The sequence below is a fragment of the Pan paniscus genome, chromosome 13 (assembly GCF_029289425.2).
Source record: "Pan paniscus chromosome 13, NHGRI_mPanPan1-v2.0_pri, whole genome shotgun sequence".
NCBI classification, from domain to species: domain Eukaryota; kingdom Metazoa; phylum Chordata; class Mammalia; order Primates; family Hominidae; genus Pan; species Pan paniscus.
The window spans coordinates 41,779,135-41,796,579 of record NC_073262.2 but is presented as its reverse complement, the minus strand read 5'-3'; the positions used below and the strand labels follow the sequence as shown (position 1 = coordinate 41,796,579).

At 38.1% G+C, this 17,445-nt stretch overlaps 1 protein-coding gene across 2 annotated transcripts in view; it reads right to left on the bottom strand.

The window, feature by feature from the left end:
• Positions 1-17,445, bottom strand: part of NCKAP5 (NCK associated protein 5) — a 1,001,373-nt gene that overhangs the window by 442,872 nt on the left and 541,056 nt on the right. For both annotated transcript variants that reach the window (XM_055108553.2, XM_055108550.2), the window contains exon 5: positions 13,309-13,442. In XM_055108553.2, the coding sequence (XP_054964528.1) occupies positions 13,309-13,442 (134 nt within the window). The remainder of the gene's footprint in view (positions 1-13,308; positions 13,443-17,445) is intronic.

The window sequence follows — 17,445 nt, the reverse complement described above, 5'->3', positions numbered from 1 at the left end:
ACTAAATTTTTGAGAAGCTTAACATATATTAATTTTTGTAGTGTACAACAGGAAGAGAATCCTTAAGGGACAGACAGACCTGACTTAAATCCTGATTCAGCCATTAGTGGCTGTGTGGCCTTTGCAAATTGCTTAACCTTTCTGGGCTTTATTTTCTTATCAAATATGGATGCTAATAGTTCCTCACTGGTCTATAATCAATAAGACTATTTGTTTAAAGCATGCAGAAACACAACTGGTACAAGGCCAATGCTCAATAATATTAGCTCACTTGTTCTTTTGTAGGCAACATAAATAGAAGACAGTATGAATAATGGTTAAGACCTAGGGTATCTGAGTTCATACAACAGCTACGATACATCCAAGCAGTATGAAGATGGGCAAGTTATTTAACTCATGGGAGCCCCAGTTTCCTCATCTGTAAAGGAGAGAGGCTAAGAATATCTTCCATAGAGGACTGTTTTAAGAATGAAATTACATGTAATATTATAGTTCGTCTAAAAGGAAGGGATGCTTATTTGTTTCATTTCACTGTTATAACCCTGGTACCTAAAATAGTACTGGCACTTGGTAATTCTCCTTAAGTGTTAATAAAAAATAAATGAGATAACTGTTCGAATCTCACATATTTCATGTTACTTTCAAGTTGCTGCTTTTCACATCTAAGAGTTCTTTCCTCACGCTCTGAGACTTAGTCCTTCGCCTCTCTGGATTTTATTAAATGATGGATGTTCTCACTGTCAGTGTAATCTCCAAGGTCCTGGCCTTTCCTGAACTGGGGTTTGGGTGCCCTGAGACGGTAACTACAGCCTTACTACCCCACTACTCAATTCTTTACTCAAGAGAGGCTGCTTAGAAAGTCTGGGTCTGCAGACTCTCATAGTCATTCCAATCTATTAGACCTGTAGGATATTTCCGGATAACATGTCATGTGCTTTGGTGATTGTTTCTGAAAAGGCAATAGACTTTTAAGTGTTCTATGTGTCATGCATATTGGAAGTACACTAAATATATTACTACTTCACTGGGGACTCTCTTGACAATAATGTGAATTGCTGAGGGAACAGAAATCGATTTTTAAAGTGTTTCTGACATCAAAGGTGACCACTGGGCTTCAGGAAAAGAGTTCAAAGTAAGATTGACTTCGTGATTGAGATATTCATAAGACTCACACTGCAAAGGTAGGTCGGGCATTCTTCCACTGCCCAAGATGCAAGAGAATGATGCAGGCAGATTCCAAGCTGAGTTTGCTGAGATAAGGGCCTTCAAGGAACTGAGTTCCGGCAACATGCATTGTGAGTACCCATACCATCAGGTCTGTCTTTGTATTCTGTTCTCTGAACCTAAAATGCCCTTCCTTCAGTTCTCTATTAAACCCTCTTCACCTGCACATGCTTCAATACTCATCTCAAATGAATCCATTTCTGGCTGGCAGAGTTTTTCATCTATCATTTTTTTCTCCCTGTCTTATAGCAAATATTTGATCCTAACCTTAGTTATTTTCACATGTAACTCTTTTTTTACCCTACGATCCTTGGCAACAGGGGATATGGCTTACTTATTTCTGTGTCTCCACACCTTGCTTAGCATAGAGCCAAACCAATTTTTTTTTAATTATCATACTTCAGGTTTAGTAGTATCTGCAAAAAAAAGTATTCTTTATACAATATTATCTAAGTGGCAATTTTATTTTAAAATTCAATAGAAATAATATAAATTAGATTTTTTTAAATCTCAATATGATGGAGCAGGTTGGCCAAATACCATCCACAGTGAGGGTTATTAAATGGTATATTCAAACAGCAGCATGGTCTATCAGAAATAATACTTTATTCATTTACTTCATCATTTATTGTGCACCTACTATGTGCCAGGCTAAAATCATAAGCAGCTTACATTTTACAAAGGGAAGATATAATATGCAGCTGCAAAATGCCAGCAAGAAAAAAATATAATTTTGTGATAAAAGTCTGTAATCAAGTGAGTAAAGTAGAATATTATAAAAGGCATCAGGGAGATGGTGAATTTGGAGCTGGATTTTGTTAGCTAAACACATATTGTCCAAGCCAACAGCAAAGGGAAAATTTGGGCCATCTTAGCTAAATTAAATGGCTACACAGTCTATGTCATAAATGCAATTATAACTTGATGGTGGTCTATGTATTTGGAAACACTGACTCAATCTTCAGCAAGAGTGGTTTGAAAATGAAATGGGAAAATACACTAAGCAAGCAGAGACCATAAAAGAGGCACTAATGACATAAACATTCAACCTTCCTTACAAACTTTGAAACAGAAAAATGGTGGTTGCCCAGTTTTTTGTTGTTGTTGTTTGTTTGTTTGTTTTTGAGACAGTCTCCCTCTGTTGCCCAGGCTGGAGTGCAATGGTGCAATCTCAGCTCACTGCAACCTCCGCCTCCTGGGTTCAAGTGATTCTTCTCCTGCCTCGGCCTCCTGAGTAGCTGGAATTACAGGTGACTGCCACTATGCCAGCTAATTTTTGTAGTTTTTAGTAGAGATGGGGTTTCACCATGTAGGTCAGGCTAGTCTCAAACTCCTGACCTCAGGTATTCCACTCGTCTCGGCCTCCCAAAGTGCTGGGATTACAGATGTGAGCCACCACGCCTGGCCCAGTTTGTCTTTTAATTTGATATAATTGTATCTATCCCTCTGGCCCAAGAGACTCTTAGGTACAATCTCAGCAGGGTGATAATAATTAAGTTCAAGAAATTGTGTAAGTGGCAGAGCATGTCAATCTATGAGCAAGGCTGAATTCTGCATGAAATACAAGTGCTTAGATCAGTAGGGTAAATACAGTTTAAAACAATCTATTGTATATTTCAAAATAGCTAGAAGAGAATAATTTGAATGTTTCTAGCAAAAGATAAATATTTAAGGTGGTGGAAATCCCAATACCAGTAATTTCCTATTTTCAAATTATACGAATGTATTAAAATATCACTTGTACTCCAAAATTATGTACATCTATTATCTATCAATAAATTTTAAAAACCTCCACTTTCCATTACAGATTATAAACTACAAAACACATAAATGATGGAGCAGAAAGAGTGTGTGCCCAGAAGTCAGAAGCCCTGGGTTCCGGGTTGGGGTCCACATAGCCATGTGATCATAAGCAAGTTACCTCATTTTTAAGCTTCAATATAATATTTATTATTATTAATATATATGATTCAATATCATGTAATATGCTCTCCCTATCATATGTAAGGTTATAATGAGAAATGAATGAAATAACATAGGGAATGATTTTGGAAATGATAAAACATAAAAGTAAAAAGTACTGTCATTTCTGTAACCATGGGGATATCAATATTAATTAAAATGCTTATTATAAAACACAACTGCTTAAAGCAGTTACAGAAAATAAACAAGGAAAAAGAAATGTATATTTCTGTCTTGAGAAAATGCATGCTGTCAGTTGTTACTCCTGCAAATGACAGGTGAAAACCTTTGGTCAGGGGAAATGTGCAAAGAATTCTGAAACACAGTTTAATGAAAACTACAACACATTTATTTTGTCAGAACCCCATAGCTTCAGCATAGCTAATTCTCTGCTTCATTCTCAAGAAACATTCTTAAAAGCTTGAGGTTGTTTGTTAGCAACAGATGTAGACATTTATAAACAAGGACCATCTTAACAGAATTATTTCTCACGAATTAAATAAAGGATCCCAAAGAATGGTTCCAACTGTTTACAGTTAGCACTTAGACTTATACTATGTGGGAACAGTGTTCATTAAATGCACTGCCTATGGACCATAAAGGTAATCAGAACAACAATCTATACTACTGGGACTGCTGCCTCTGCCTCTGCCCCATATGCAAACCTTAGAGAGATTGGTATAAATGTTATCTGAGAGCCATAAAACACTCTCGGAAAGTAAACTTTAGCTTATGGGAAGTAAACTTTCAATTCACCAAATTCCATTTAGTGCCCTGCAGAAAGAATTCTGCAAAGAGTATTCTGAAACAGGCAACTCATCTTTTATAGGTGAGCACTCCATCACAGAAGCCCAGAGATGAGAAATCAGGTCTTCATCCTCCCAGGCCATCACAGTTTATAACTCTAAGAATGATGACTATTATCAAAATTTTAAAGATCCCCAGAAATGGCCATTCTACAACCTCCCTTGGAAGCAAATTTCTGTCATAAACACACTATCTGTAAAATTCTTCTATATGCTTAACCTAAGTCTAGCAGAATTCTGGCTGCATCTTTCTATTTTAGTGAAGATATTCATTCATTCATTCTTCAATCAACAAATTTTTTTTTTAATGCTTATGATGGCAAAGGTTATTGGTGATAGTATAAGAGAGGAACAGGGGAACAAACAGTATCTGTCCCTTGGACAGGCAGCGATCTTTAACTCTTTATTTAGATCATTATTAGGAGCAATGTATGAAAATAGCTGCCAATTTGTAGAAAATACCGATGCCAGAAAAACATGGTGCCCAGTCCCAAGTACGGTAATCAACAAAACTTAGTCTGTAGGAAACTCTACAGGTCCAATATTCTAGGTCTTTAACGCATAAAATATGAAGGAAAAGGAAGGGATGGACAGTAACCTGTAGGTTCAAAGAAACTTAAAAGATTTATATCCAGTTGTTTTTTTAACAGATGCACAAGACTAAACTGAAGGGTCTGGGAATGCACATTAAATGATGAAACTATTAAAAACACAGGAGGGTTATTGCTATAAGGTCACACTAATAGCTTATTGGAAAAAGATAAAGGTTGAGGCTGAGAAGAGGTACCCAGATGGGATTCTGGGTGGCCGGCAGAGTCTCCTTTCTTGACCTAGTGTTGGTTACAAAGCCATTCACCTCAGAATTATTCCTTAAGCCAGACATTTATTTATTTTGTGTGGTTTCCTTTGTCTAGGTTTTGTTTTTGAAGAAGCATGTATGGATATGAAGCAACTAGAACTCCTATACATTGCTACATTGCTAGTAGAAATGCAAAAAGGCACAGATAATTTGGAAAACAGTTTGGCAGTTCCTTATGGAATTAAACAAATGCTTACTATATGGCTCTGTGGTCCCACCCTAGTTATCTGCCCAAAAGGTAAACACTCTAAGACCTGGACATGAATGTTGATAGCAGCTTTAATCACATTCACTCAAAACGGGAGGGAATCCAAATGTCTATCAACAGGTGAATGAATAAACAAATAGTAGTATATCTACATAACAGAATACTATTCACGAATAAGAAAATGAACTACTGATTTTTGCAAAAACATGGACACATCAAAAAAGAATCACACAAAGTCAAAGAAGCCAGACCAAAAAGTTCCATACTTTATGACTTCGTCATTTATAAGCCTTTCTGGAAAAGGCAAAATTATAAGGAGAGAAATAAGACTAGTAGTTACCAGGGGCTTGGGAGGGAAATGAGAACAAAGAGGGAGGGAGAGAACTGGTCCAGGACATGAAAATATTCTGTATTTTAGTTGTGGTGGTAGTTTCATGAGGGTCAATGATTGTCCAAACTTATCTAAACTATAAACATAAGAAAAGTGGATTTTCTATAAACTGCACCAAAAAATAAAACATTTATTATTGAAAGTAGAAATCAATTTAGTTTTCAGTTTTAAAACATTATTCTATATCTCACACATTTTCTTAAAGGAAAAAATGTGTTGGAGTAGGGACAGTAATGTATCAGAAGTTATAATATGTTATTAAAACATATTTAGAGGAGAGACTAAATCATTGGTATTTTTATTGATGGCTCTTTCTTCAGAGAAATTGTTAAAAAGTGAAAACAATTCTGGTTGTCATAAAGTTACCTCTGTTTAGGCTTTTTACCAAACCAGTTCAAATAAATCCTAAAGTGGACAACATCAGAGCCAAGAGCAATCTTGGTTATATGTTCACAGCAGAGTATCTTAACTTCCTTTTGCCAGCCAAGTTCCCAGTATTTAATTTTGGCTGTTCCCAACAGAAATGTTTCATCTAGGCTCGGCAGTTTTCTAATCTCAACTTCTCCAGAGTCAAGTAACCAAAACAGACATGGCCAAAACCCAGTCCCACAGAGCCTCCCTGTGATTACAGCATGGACAATAAGACAGTCTCTTCCAAGACCTCCACATAAAACTCATTGTTAGAATCTTCAAGAAGGCCTGGTTACAAATGAGAAATTATTACTTCACCCAATAAGTAAGTACATTTCATTTCTAATGCAGGGCCTTTTAAAAAGCATAAAAAGCATTATAAAACTATAATGCAATTGAATTTACTCATTTTACAGATGAGCAAATTGAGACCCAAAAGGGTCAAATTATTTAACCAGAGTTATTAAGCTACTTAGAGGTACACTGACACCAGGTCCTGGACAACCCATTAAATAGGATAGTGCTCTTTGCAATGAAATTGGAACTATACTCTGTGTTAATACTGTTTTCTCTACAGGGATGAATAATAGGCAACATGACTTTCACGTTGTCTACTCAAAAACATATACCTCTTTAAAAAAATTTAAGAAGAAACATGTGACCATTTTCATCATTTATTAGGCAGAAAGAGAGATACAAAACAATAAAGTAATGTTCAGCTTTCAGTAAGTTAGTATTTGCCCAAGGAGCCGAAAACAGCCTTTCTTTCCACTTTGCTACATAATTGGTTTTGGCTTTCCTTTGCATTGCTTAAGGGAGAGCTTACATGCTAGATCGCTAAGATACAAACTTCTGACACCAAAATATGATCCATATTATGTTATCCAGACATTTTAAAAGAGGTCATTTAAAATCTTTTCTTCCATCTGCTGTAATTTGAAGAAAATTTATCCTTGAACCAATGTTGCTTTACCATCTTCAACTTCTGGTGGACTCACACAGAGCAGCAGATGAGAGGCCCCAATTTTTATGAAAAGTCTCAGGCAGAAATACTGCTGATGATGTGGAAATAGCAATTCCAAATCAACAGAAAATTGCCTTCTGTATTCATCAGGAGGAACAAGGCACTCAGGAGAGCCGGCCTCTGAGACAGGTCAAAGTTGACGAACAGTCAGACATGGGAACAAGTGCAGAAGAGGAGGAGAAGAGCTCTGTGCTGATGCTTGTCCAAAGGTCAATTGACAGCTTTTCTCATCTTGTTACATTTTCCTCCTTCTAAAGATGCAGAGAAAATGTTCTTTTAATGTACCAGACAGATATAGAAGCAGAAGGGAGTACATGGGTAGAACATTTAAGGGCATATTATCCTCTTCAACACACACTTCTATACCAGGTGCCTACAGCTTCCAAATGGGCAGCAGAAAATGAACCCTAGGATTCCATAAAGTCTCTGAGAGCCGATAATGTGAACAGCAACGAATGAATGAGTTAAGCGGTAAAACCATCTCCATTTACGACTCCTTGAAGTTCAGCATGCAGCAGACTGCACTTAAGCACAGCAATCAACTATGATAGGAGAATCCCCATTACAGTAAGTAAAGAAATAGCTTCAAGGCTGTGGATGACGGTGCCAGGGGAGAAGGTCAGAACAGGTGCAGAGAAATCCTGAAGGTAGGGAGTGAAAGCTTGAGTTCCATGTGGGTGATTTTTAACTATCCTGGTCAAATATGGGTGGCAAACCTTAATTATTCCCCCTTATTTAGAGGTACAATGACTGGTGTAAACACACAAGGAACATTTCAAGGCTGAAGAGGCCTGAAATCAAGTATCTTTATTCCTGATATTTGGGTTGTAATATGGTTTGCTAAGAATGTTTACAAATTATGTCTGCCAGGTGCTAAATCTGCCAGATCAATTTTAATTTAAATCTTCAAACACGCTGCAGCACAGAGCTGTGACACAATAAAATGTGTAGTATTACTGTTGTCACTATGCAATCATTAATTTCATCTGACTATTCATGCCTCAGCATAATAAATCATTAACAAGTATGAAGTCTGGCTGTTCTGAATCTGGACAGAAGTCCTCTTTATTTACAGCTAAGCTATAAATACGGTGTTTTGTTCATATATGTACGTAAGACTTCTCTATCTAAATTCTACTTTTTCTTGAGGGCATAAACAGTGTTACTAGGCACACAATAAAAGTGTTTGTTTCCTGTTGAAAACAGCAGCTTTCATTACTAATCTACAAACTGGGCCTGGCATGGTGGCTCACCAGCACTTTGGGAGACTGAGGTGTGAAGATCACTTGAGCCCAGGAGTTTGAGACCAGCCTGGGAAACATGCTAAAACTCCATCTACCACAATTACAAAAATTAGCCAGGCGTGGTGACACGCACCTGTAGTCCCAGCTACTTGGGAGGCTGAGGTGTGAGGATGGTTTGAGCCCAGGAGGTGTACACTGCAGCGAGGTGAGGCTGCACCACTGCACTCCAGCCTGGGGAACCTGAGCCAGACCCTGTCTCAATAATAATAATAATCATCATCATCTACAAGTTGATTATTTCCAAAGGGACCAACAGAGATACCTTTGCAAATCATGCATGATATGCACAATTACATATATGAAATCGGTACTCTGTAGAGTTGCTTATCTCCTCACTTTATCACCTAAGTGATCCCATTACTCTACCTTTTTTTTTTTTTTTTTTGTAAATCACTGTTATTTCAACTCAACGTACCCCACCCTAACTTGGAGACAATATTCCTCAAAGTGCTCCTCTAGGTGAATCTAACTGATACACAAACACTTCATTACCTCAACATGGATAATAAATCCAGGGGTCCAAACAGTGATTGTCTTTACATACAAGGGAAGACAGTTCCATAGTCTCATCTACAGCATTCACCTTGGCTGTCTGGACAATCACAATTCAAACAAGCGGTTAGAGGAGTGGGGAGGGTGGGAAGAATTTGGAATTTTAGATAGTTACAAAGCTAATCCCTCATAAAGTATGCCCAGCCACACAGACAATGGGTTAAACAATCACTTTCACATCTGGAAAGCACCTTTGATGTATATTGCCAAATAATAAGATAAAGTGGCAGCCCTAAGATATCACCACCTGCCTCTAACTACTACCTTATTGAAGTGCTCTCTCAACTGTGAAGGCTTAATTTGCAAGTACCTTGTGTTATCCATATTTACATTAAAGAATGTAAATGGTCTGAACCAAGTTTGTTATGCCTGTCTGAATCACCCTCATTGCAGGCAATTTCTGATGTATGAGCTTATAGCTGATTAGGTAACCTCTGGTGGCATATCCAATTTTTTTTATTGCCTAAATTTGGACCATTTCTGATCATTATAGCCTAATCAGAGGTCAAGAGGGAAGAACAGATTGTGGCTGAAGGTTTGGTGGTGATATAAAAAATAAACTACTCATTCAAGCATTTGTATAGATTTTTATCACCTCAGCGATCCCATTTCTCATTAATAGAGACAATCACAAATGTTCAGGCTTGCCTGGTGCCTTCAAGCCGTCAGGCTTATCACACAGCTGAAACTGCATAAAATTAAGCCACGGACCACCTCTCCTGAATCACTCATCCTGACACCTGAACTCTACTTCCCACGTGTACCTAACTGTCCCAGCATCTAACTTCATTCTCCGCTTCTCCCTCCATTGACTCACCTTGTTACTGAAGCTGAGACTGGGAATCCCATAACTATTGTTTAGAGGCTCCCATGCCTACAAGGCCATCAAACATACCAATAAAACACGTCACCCAGCCCGGGCCAGGCGTCAGCATCTTATGCCTCTATTTCCCACATTCATAGTATTAGAAAAGCACATGTATATATCTGGAGATTCCCATGAATCTGAAGTAGAATGGTTGCCCTGAGAACTTTAAGCACCAGAGTACTGGAGTAGTTCCTATTTCACTTGTGATCTCTTAGACATGACCCAGCATTCTTATTCCATATATTAGGAAATTGAAAAACAGCTTAACTTTCCAGATATAAGTGACATAGTGAAAGCAGCAGCCCTTGCAAGAATTAATCCTAATTTGCACCATTTTGGGCCACGTCTACTGTATCCTTCAGTGTCTTCTATAAAGTGTTCTATGTGATACATTCTATTACGAATTTATTAACAGAGATAATATTCCTCTCTTTAAGGAGTAGTAGCCTTTGGCCATGAGATAATAATTACATATTACTTGTTTTTTTTTTTTCTTTTGATCTTGTCTGCCAAGAATCTTAGAGCTAAATTACATGCTCATACTCAGGAAACTTGTTGGGCTATGTGAAGGTGATAACTTGCCACATTCTCCTTTCATGACCTTTATTTTGTTTTATTTTATCAACCCTATTGTAAATCTACCTTTTATTATAAGCCATATCACATTCTTTGAGAAAGTGGTTATTAGCTTAGTTTTTAAAAGTAACCTCAGCCCATGAACAATGTTCAAAAGTAATTTCACATCCCAGATATCATCATGCACAAAATGAACTCATTGACCCAAGAGAAAAAAAGAAGAAAATTATGAATATAAAGGTTTCTAATTCAACAGAATAATTTATATTATGGAAATTATTTAGATGACCATATTGGATGCTGACCCCGTCCAAGGGTGATGCAATTAAGGCTTATTCTATAATATTGAGAATTTTTCAAAGACTTAATAAGATTATTTAAACATAATTAGAAATATCTTAAAAACCAAAGTTTAAACTGTGAAAGGCCGTCAGAAATGGTTCAGTAGGTCTACTCAAATTATTGTGTAATTATCTGTTACATATGCTTTTCCCCTCCATGTCTTTTACTGATTTACATTAGTTCTCTGGCTGTAACTGGACTTGAACTTTTCAGTTTCAATGACACTTTACATGAGAAAAGTAATTATAATAGGATAAAAGTCCTTCACAAAAGAAGTATGTAAAAACCAACCACTACTTATTGTACACATAATTATCTTCTCTTTCAGCCTAGGATGTAGTCTTGGCTCTTGTGTAACTTAAATCTGTACGGGATTGGCATCCGATTTACAGCAGAAGACCCAGCATCATATGAATATAATTTACTATGCCATGTGTCTCCTGCCACCTAAATCAATAGCTTGAATATAGAGACATCTCAATTAGACAGTGCAAAGAGAGCAAGATCTGCCTCCTCCTATCCTGTGCCATTAAAACAACCAATATTACCAAGCAGTGCTTGTTTTAAATTCACTTTGGAGGGGTGGATCTATTATTTTAAGTTGGTTAGGAGACACAAAGGGAGAGTTGCCATCAAACTGAATGAAAAATCGAGCATAAGGTGATATAAGTAATAGCCTATGAGGGGTGGGACATGCATTTATTAAAGTATTGATTGGTGCATTTCTATAGCACCTGTGTATTATCATGGACTTGAGGAGTTGAACAGGGTGTTAAATTATAATGCTGACCACACAGGAGTCATCCATCCTTCTTGTCCTGTTCCTCCATGAACTCCTACACCAAAGTTGAAGCACATACACAGTATTGGCCATAATGAGGTAAATTATCTGGAGGCTCAACTGTGTTTGTTCTCTCCCTGCAACACATCTAAAAATTAAGCTGTCATTATAAAAACTTCATAATGACAAAGCTATATTATTTATCACCAGTCACAGTGTTCTCCAAATCCTGGTGAAAAGTTAAAGACAAGACCCACACAGTTTTCTCATGACGATTTTAGGGCAACTTCTCAAACATGGATACTGCCTGGGATAATCTCAGGAGAGAAAAGTGAAACAAATTATTTTCCTGATTTTATAAATGGTGAAGTATAGAAATGAATGCAGATTGTCCTTCACAAGGTGCCTATATCTGGTCCCAAGGCTGTAAATGCACAATTTTCTGGGGGATTCCTCCCATGGAATTGAAGGGATTTTAACATAATAGTTTGAACCATCACCTACCCTCATATTAACTATAATTGGAAACTGAAAGATTCCAACTGCTAGAATTAAATCTAGGAGCTACTTTTTCAGAATCTTCCTTTCAAATTCTTTGAAAGGGAGATTCTAGTGATCTCTGTCTCTTTTTTTTTTTTTTTTTTTTTTTTTTTTTGTAATGGAATCTTGCTTTGTTGCCGAGGCTGGAGTGCAGTGGCGCAATCTCGGCTCACTGCAGACTCCACCTCCTGGGTTCAAGGGATTCTCCTGCCTCAGCCTCCCGAGTAGCTGGGAATACAGGCACCTGCCATCATGCCCGGCTAATTTTTGTGTTTTTAGTAGAGATGGGGCTTTGCCATGTTGGCCAGGCTGGTCTTGAATTCCTGACCTCAAATGATCCGCCCACCTCAGCCTTCCAAAGTCCTGGAATTACAGGTGTGAACCACTGCGCCTGGCCACGTTCAAGTGTTCTAGTGATATCTTTTTAAGGACAGAAAATCACTGATTTTTTTTTTTATTACTCCTTAGTGTTTCCTCTAAGCAATGAGGAAGAGTTTATAGAATCATTAGAGTCACATACTCTCTCTTTGTCTTAAAATAGGATTGCGAGGACCACTGAAATCTCATCCTTTTGGCTGGCCTTTTTTTTTATTATACTTTAAGTTTTAGGGTACATGTGCACAATGTGCAGGTTTGTTACATATGTATACATGTGCCATGCTGGTGTGCTGCACCCATTAACTCGTCATTTAGCATTAGGTATATCTCCTAATGTTATCCCTCCCCCCTCCCCCCACCCCACAACAGTCCCCGGAGTGTGATGTTCCCCTTCCTGTGTCCATGTGTTCTCATTGTTCAATTCCCACCTATGACTGAGAACATGCGGTGTTTGGTTTTTTGTCCTTGTGATAGTTTGCTGAGAATGATGGTTTCCAGTTTCATCCATGTCCCTACAAAGGACATGAACTCTTCATTTTTTATGGCTGCATAGTATTCCATGGTGTACATGTGCCACATTTTCTTAATCCAATCTATCGTTGTTGGACATTTGGGTTGGTTCCAAGTCTTTGCTATTGTGAATAGTGCCTCAATAAACATACGTGTGCATGTGTCTTTATAGCAGCATGATTTATAATCCTTTGGGTATAGACCCAGTAATGGGATGGCTGGGTCAAATGGTATTTCTAGTTCTAGATCCCTGAGGAATCTTGGCTGGCGTTTTAAAGGACAAGCCTACTGGCTGCAAAGCCACCACAACTCACTTGAAGACCCTTAGGGAAGCCATCAGGAAAGAAAAGACAACCAGTTTCAATAAAGATCATGTCAGGTGCAAATGGAAAGTTTCAGAAAATTGGTCTAGATGCCATAGGATGCTTCAGTCAGAACAGAAGGTCTAAACGGTTGGTAAATTAGCTCATCAAACACAACAGAAGCTTACACAACGGACATTCAATCCAAGGTGTTACTGGTGCAGAGAGAGATGCACCTCACGAAGCAATCTGCTCAGCTAAGAACAATACCTGGAGAACTGCTGCTGCAAGCCACGCATCTGAATTCTGTTGCGCTCAGACTCTAGGGTCACCTCCTGCAACCGCTTCTCGCTTTGAAGACGTAAGTGTCTCTCCTCTTCCAGTTCATGTATCAGCTTCTCATGCTATAAAAGACACAAAGGGAATGACTTTTAGGAAGGTGTTTATGACAAAAATAAGAAATAGCTGGTTATCAAGTGATAACTTGAGCTTCATATATATGAATTTCATCCTTTGAACAACCCCACGAAGTGGGTCCTATTCTTAATCTCTTGTTATAGACAACGAAACCAAGGATCAGAGACACCTAAGTAATTTGTGCAAGGTCATATAAACCAGAAGGTAATAGATTTTGAGTCCCAGGTGACTTAATTCTAACACTTGAATAATTTCCACTAACCCAGAGAGCATCCTGTGAAGAACTATGACCCAAAAATACTATTGAATGCACAATAAGTCAGATAATAATTAATAAGATTATTACCTGTTCAGAATTATTTCATCTCTTCCATCTCTGGTACATCCTTGAAAGAGAAAATTACTACTTTTATAAAAGGACTGAAAATCTCAAGTTAATTAGAACGTGAAGCTGATGAGGGTGAGGCTCAAGAATTGTTTTTCATTTTGTCCAGTTAGGTCTTCAGATATAAAACTAGGCCAAGCCACCCACTGTTTTTATAATCCTAGATAACTAGCTCATCTCACGAACGGGTATCAGGGATTGAAAGAGTAACTGGATGACACAGAATAGACGGTTCAGCAGAAACTCATTCCTGGAACTGGTAAAAAGTACACAGCTCAGATCCTCCTGATAGCACTGAGTCAGCTACACTAATGTCTTTTTTGTTTTGTTTTTGTTTTGTTGTTGTTGTTGTTGCCTTTTTTAAAAAGCATGCCATGCTGTTATTGTTACTGCTGTTACTAAACTGAGCATTTTGTACACAGGATATACACTCTATGATGAAAACTATACATGCAATGTCTGATCATGAGGGACATATATACTTAAAAGGAAAAAAGACAAACAGTGACCTCTGTTTTGAAATAAACCAAACACTATGACTGTGTACCATGCACTATGGATTAAATATGATTCATCGCATGTGGCATATTCACAGGAAGTGATAGCAATGACAGATTTTCTCCAGCTCTAACTCACGAGAAAAAAGGCATTCTGAGGATCATGAAAGAAACATTAGACTAGAATATAGATGTGAATCCTGATCCTCTAAAAATACTTACACATCCTCCTGCCTCTGTACCTTTGTTCCAGCGTGAAAAGCTGCCTAGGTCTCTCGGTTGAAAGCCTAGGGTTCCTTCCAGGCTCAGCTGCAAGCCATGTTCTCTACAACTTATCCCTCATCACTGCATTTCCTCCCTTCCCTGAATTCCAACATCACCTACTATCTTTACCACCCTTTAGGTCTTTACTTTTTCTACTGTTATTTTTATTGTGAATTTATCATAATTCTCCACCTGGATAAATATTTGTTCAAGATGCCTTATGTGCAGATAGATTTTACATTTTTAGCACATTACCTAATACGCGGTAGTGCTGGAAATACATTTGTTTATTGATTCTGAAGCTGGCCTTTTGCTTACTCAGGCCTGAATTTTTGATGGTCTACTTTTAACTCCCATAATCAGTTACTTTTACTGAAATCAGAAAAACTAAAATCAAAATTAAAATCAAATCTTTATTCTGTCACTTTGGAAAATGACATTCTGGAAGCGTTGGAAAGAAAGAAAAATGTGGTTGTGGAAGATAAATGGGTTAATTAAAGTTAACTCTTTACAAAAATGGTCAAAATTGCAAATTTCATGTTATATATATTTTACTATAATAAACTCTTTATGGTTATATACACAATTGACATTCCTCTTTTTATTGACTGATTAGACTAAAAGAAACATGGACAAGTCACCAATACTACAGAATTTGGAAGATAGTGCTTCGATTCCAGAAACAAGCCAAAAAAAAAAAATGTACGCTAAATAGTTCAAAAGTGCATGCTACGAAGAATGTGAAGTTCACACCTGTAATCCCAGCACTTTGGGAGGCTGACGCGGGTGGATCACGAGGTCAGGAGTTCAAGACCAGCCTGGCCAAGATGGTGAAACCCCGTCTCTACTAAAAATAAAAAAATTAGCCAGGTGTGTTGGCGGGTGCCTATAATGCCAGCTACTCGGGAGGCTGAGGCAGTGAATTGCTTGAACCCAGGAGGCAGAGGTTGCAGTGAGCCAAGATTACGCCACTGAACTCCAGCGTGGGTGACAGAGCGAGATTCCATCTCAAAAAAAAAAAAAAAAAAAAAAAAAAAGAATGTAAAGTTTTGCAGAGAAAACAGCATCCCTCCTTCCTTCAAAAGCAAAGAATGCTCCATAGATTCACTCACTGCCATATTAAAGAGTCCCAAAAACATGATCATGATAGAACCTTTTCCACATGAATAACCTTTTCTCTTCAATTTATTTATGCCTTTTAAAACATGAAAAAAAAAGCACACACACACACACACACACACACACACAAAAACCCTGGTAACACAGAGAAAATTCTAATGAATTAAGACTATGAGGGCAAAAGCTTTTTACTAAAATATATTCCCTTCAAATGAGGTGTATTTCTATTAATCCATCAAAACTTGACAATAATCCACACCTACTAAATATGAAAAAGATTTGTACCCAATTTTTTTTTTTTTTTTTTTTTTTGGAGACAGAATCTCTCTCTGTCGCCCAGACTGGAGTGCAGTGGCGCGATCTCAGCTCACTGCAAGCTCCGCCTCCCAGGTTCACACTATTCTCCTGCCTCAGCCTCCAGAGTAGCTGGGACTACAGGGACTACAGGCACCCGCAACCACGCCCGGCTAATTTTTTGTATTTTTAGTAGAGACAGGGTTTCTCGATGTTAGCCAGGATGGTCTTGATCTCCTGACCTTGTGATCTGCCCGCCTCAGCCTCCCAAAGTGCTGGGATTATAGGCGTTAGCCACCGCGCCCAGCCTGTACCCAAATTTAAAAACAGGCTACACATAGAAAAAATATAGTATCAATAGATTGGCTATTTTTTTTTCTGTATTCGCTATATTCTGGATATAAATTGATCTATTCCCAAAGTAATTTTAATTTGTCTCCCAAATGTTGGCTCTGGATCTTTCACAGCAGAAAGTGTGAAAGGCAATGAGAGATGGAGAACAGTTGCTGTTATTTACACAACGCCACTAGGTACTGAAGAGCAATAAGTAGAGGACAATATCCTGGAAATCTGGGTTACAAATCTGACAGGACCACATTTCCACAGCAACATCTCTCTTTCTGCAGAGCCACTGAGCTGGGATGGCTTGAAGACACCTGCCTAGGAGAGCCTCATGACGATTTTCAAAGCTCCTCAATCACCACCTTTCAATTCTTCCCATGTTCTTCGAGCAAGATGCTCCATGTTTGTCACCTCTTCCCTTTCTCTTTGGCTTCTCTTAGCAAAGCTCTCAAATCGCTGCACCAGGAACACAAACAACAGCTCAAAGGCTGAGTCTAAGCAGTGACATTACATACATGTTCAACAAAACTTGCCAGTCACAGGCTCTTCTTTCCCTTTACAGAGGTGAGCTTTGTTATTAGTAAAAAGGTAGGTTTGCCTGTTTTTCTGAAGAAAAGCTGTGAGTGGGTTAACTTTCAACTCTATGTTATTCGTTAGCTGCTGTCTCTAACTCCGAAATGAGCAAACTCTGCAAAAAATATCTTCAATCTGGAGAATATTTTACATTTTACAAAATGTGTCCACCTTCATTACTGTATTCAGTCTTCAGAACAATTCAGCAATTGTGGTTATTATCACCTCCATCTAAAGATAAGTGTAGAGGACTGAAAAGAGAGGCAGGAAGCTTGCTCTGTTTCCATGGTTAGAAATAGCAGCTCTGGAGCTAGAACTGAGTTTTTTTTTTTTTTTATTATACTTTAAGTTTTAGGGTACATGTGCACATTGTGCAGGTTAGTTACATATGTATACATGTGCCATGCTGGTGCGCTGCACCCACTAACTCGTCATCTAGCATTAGGTATATCTCCCAATGCTATCCCTCCCCCCTCCCCCCTCCCCACCACAGTCCCCAGAGTATGATATTCCCCT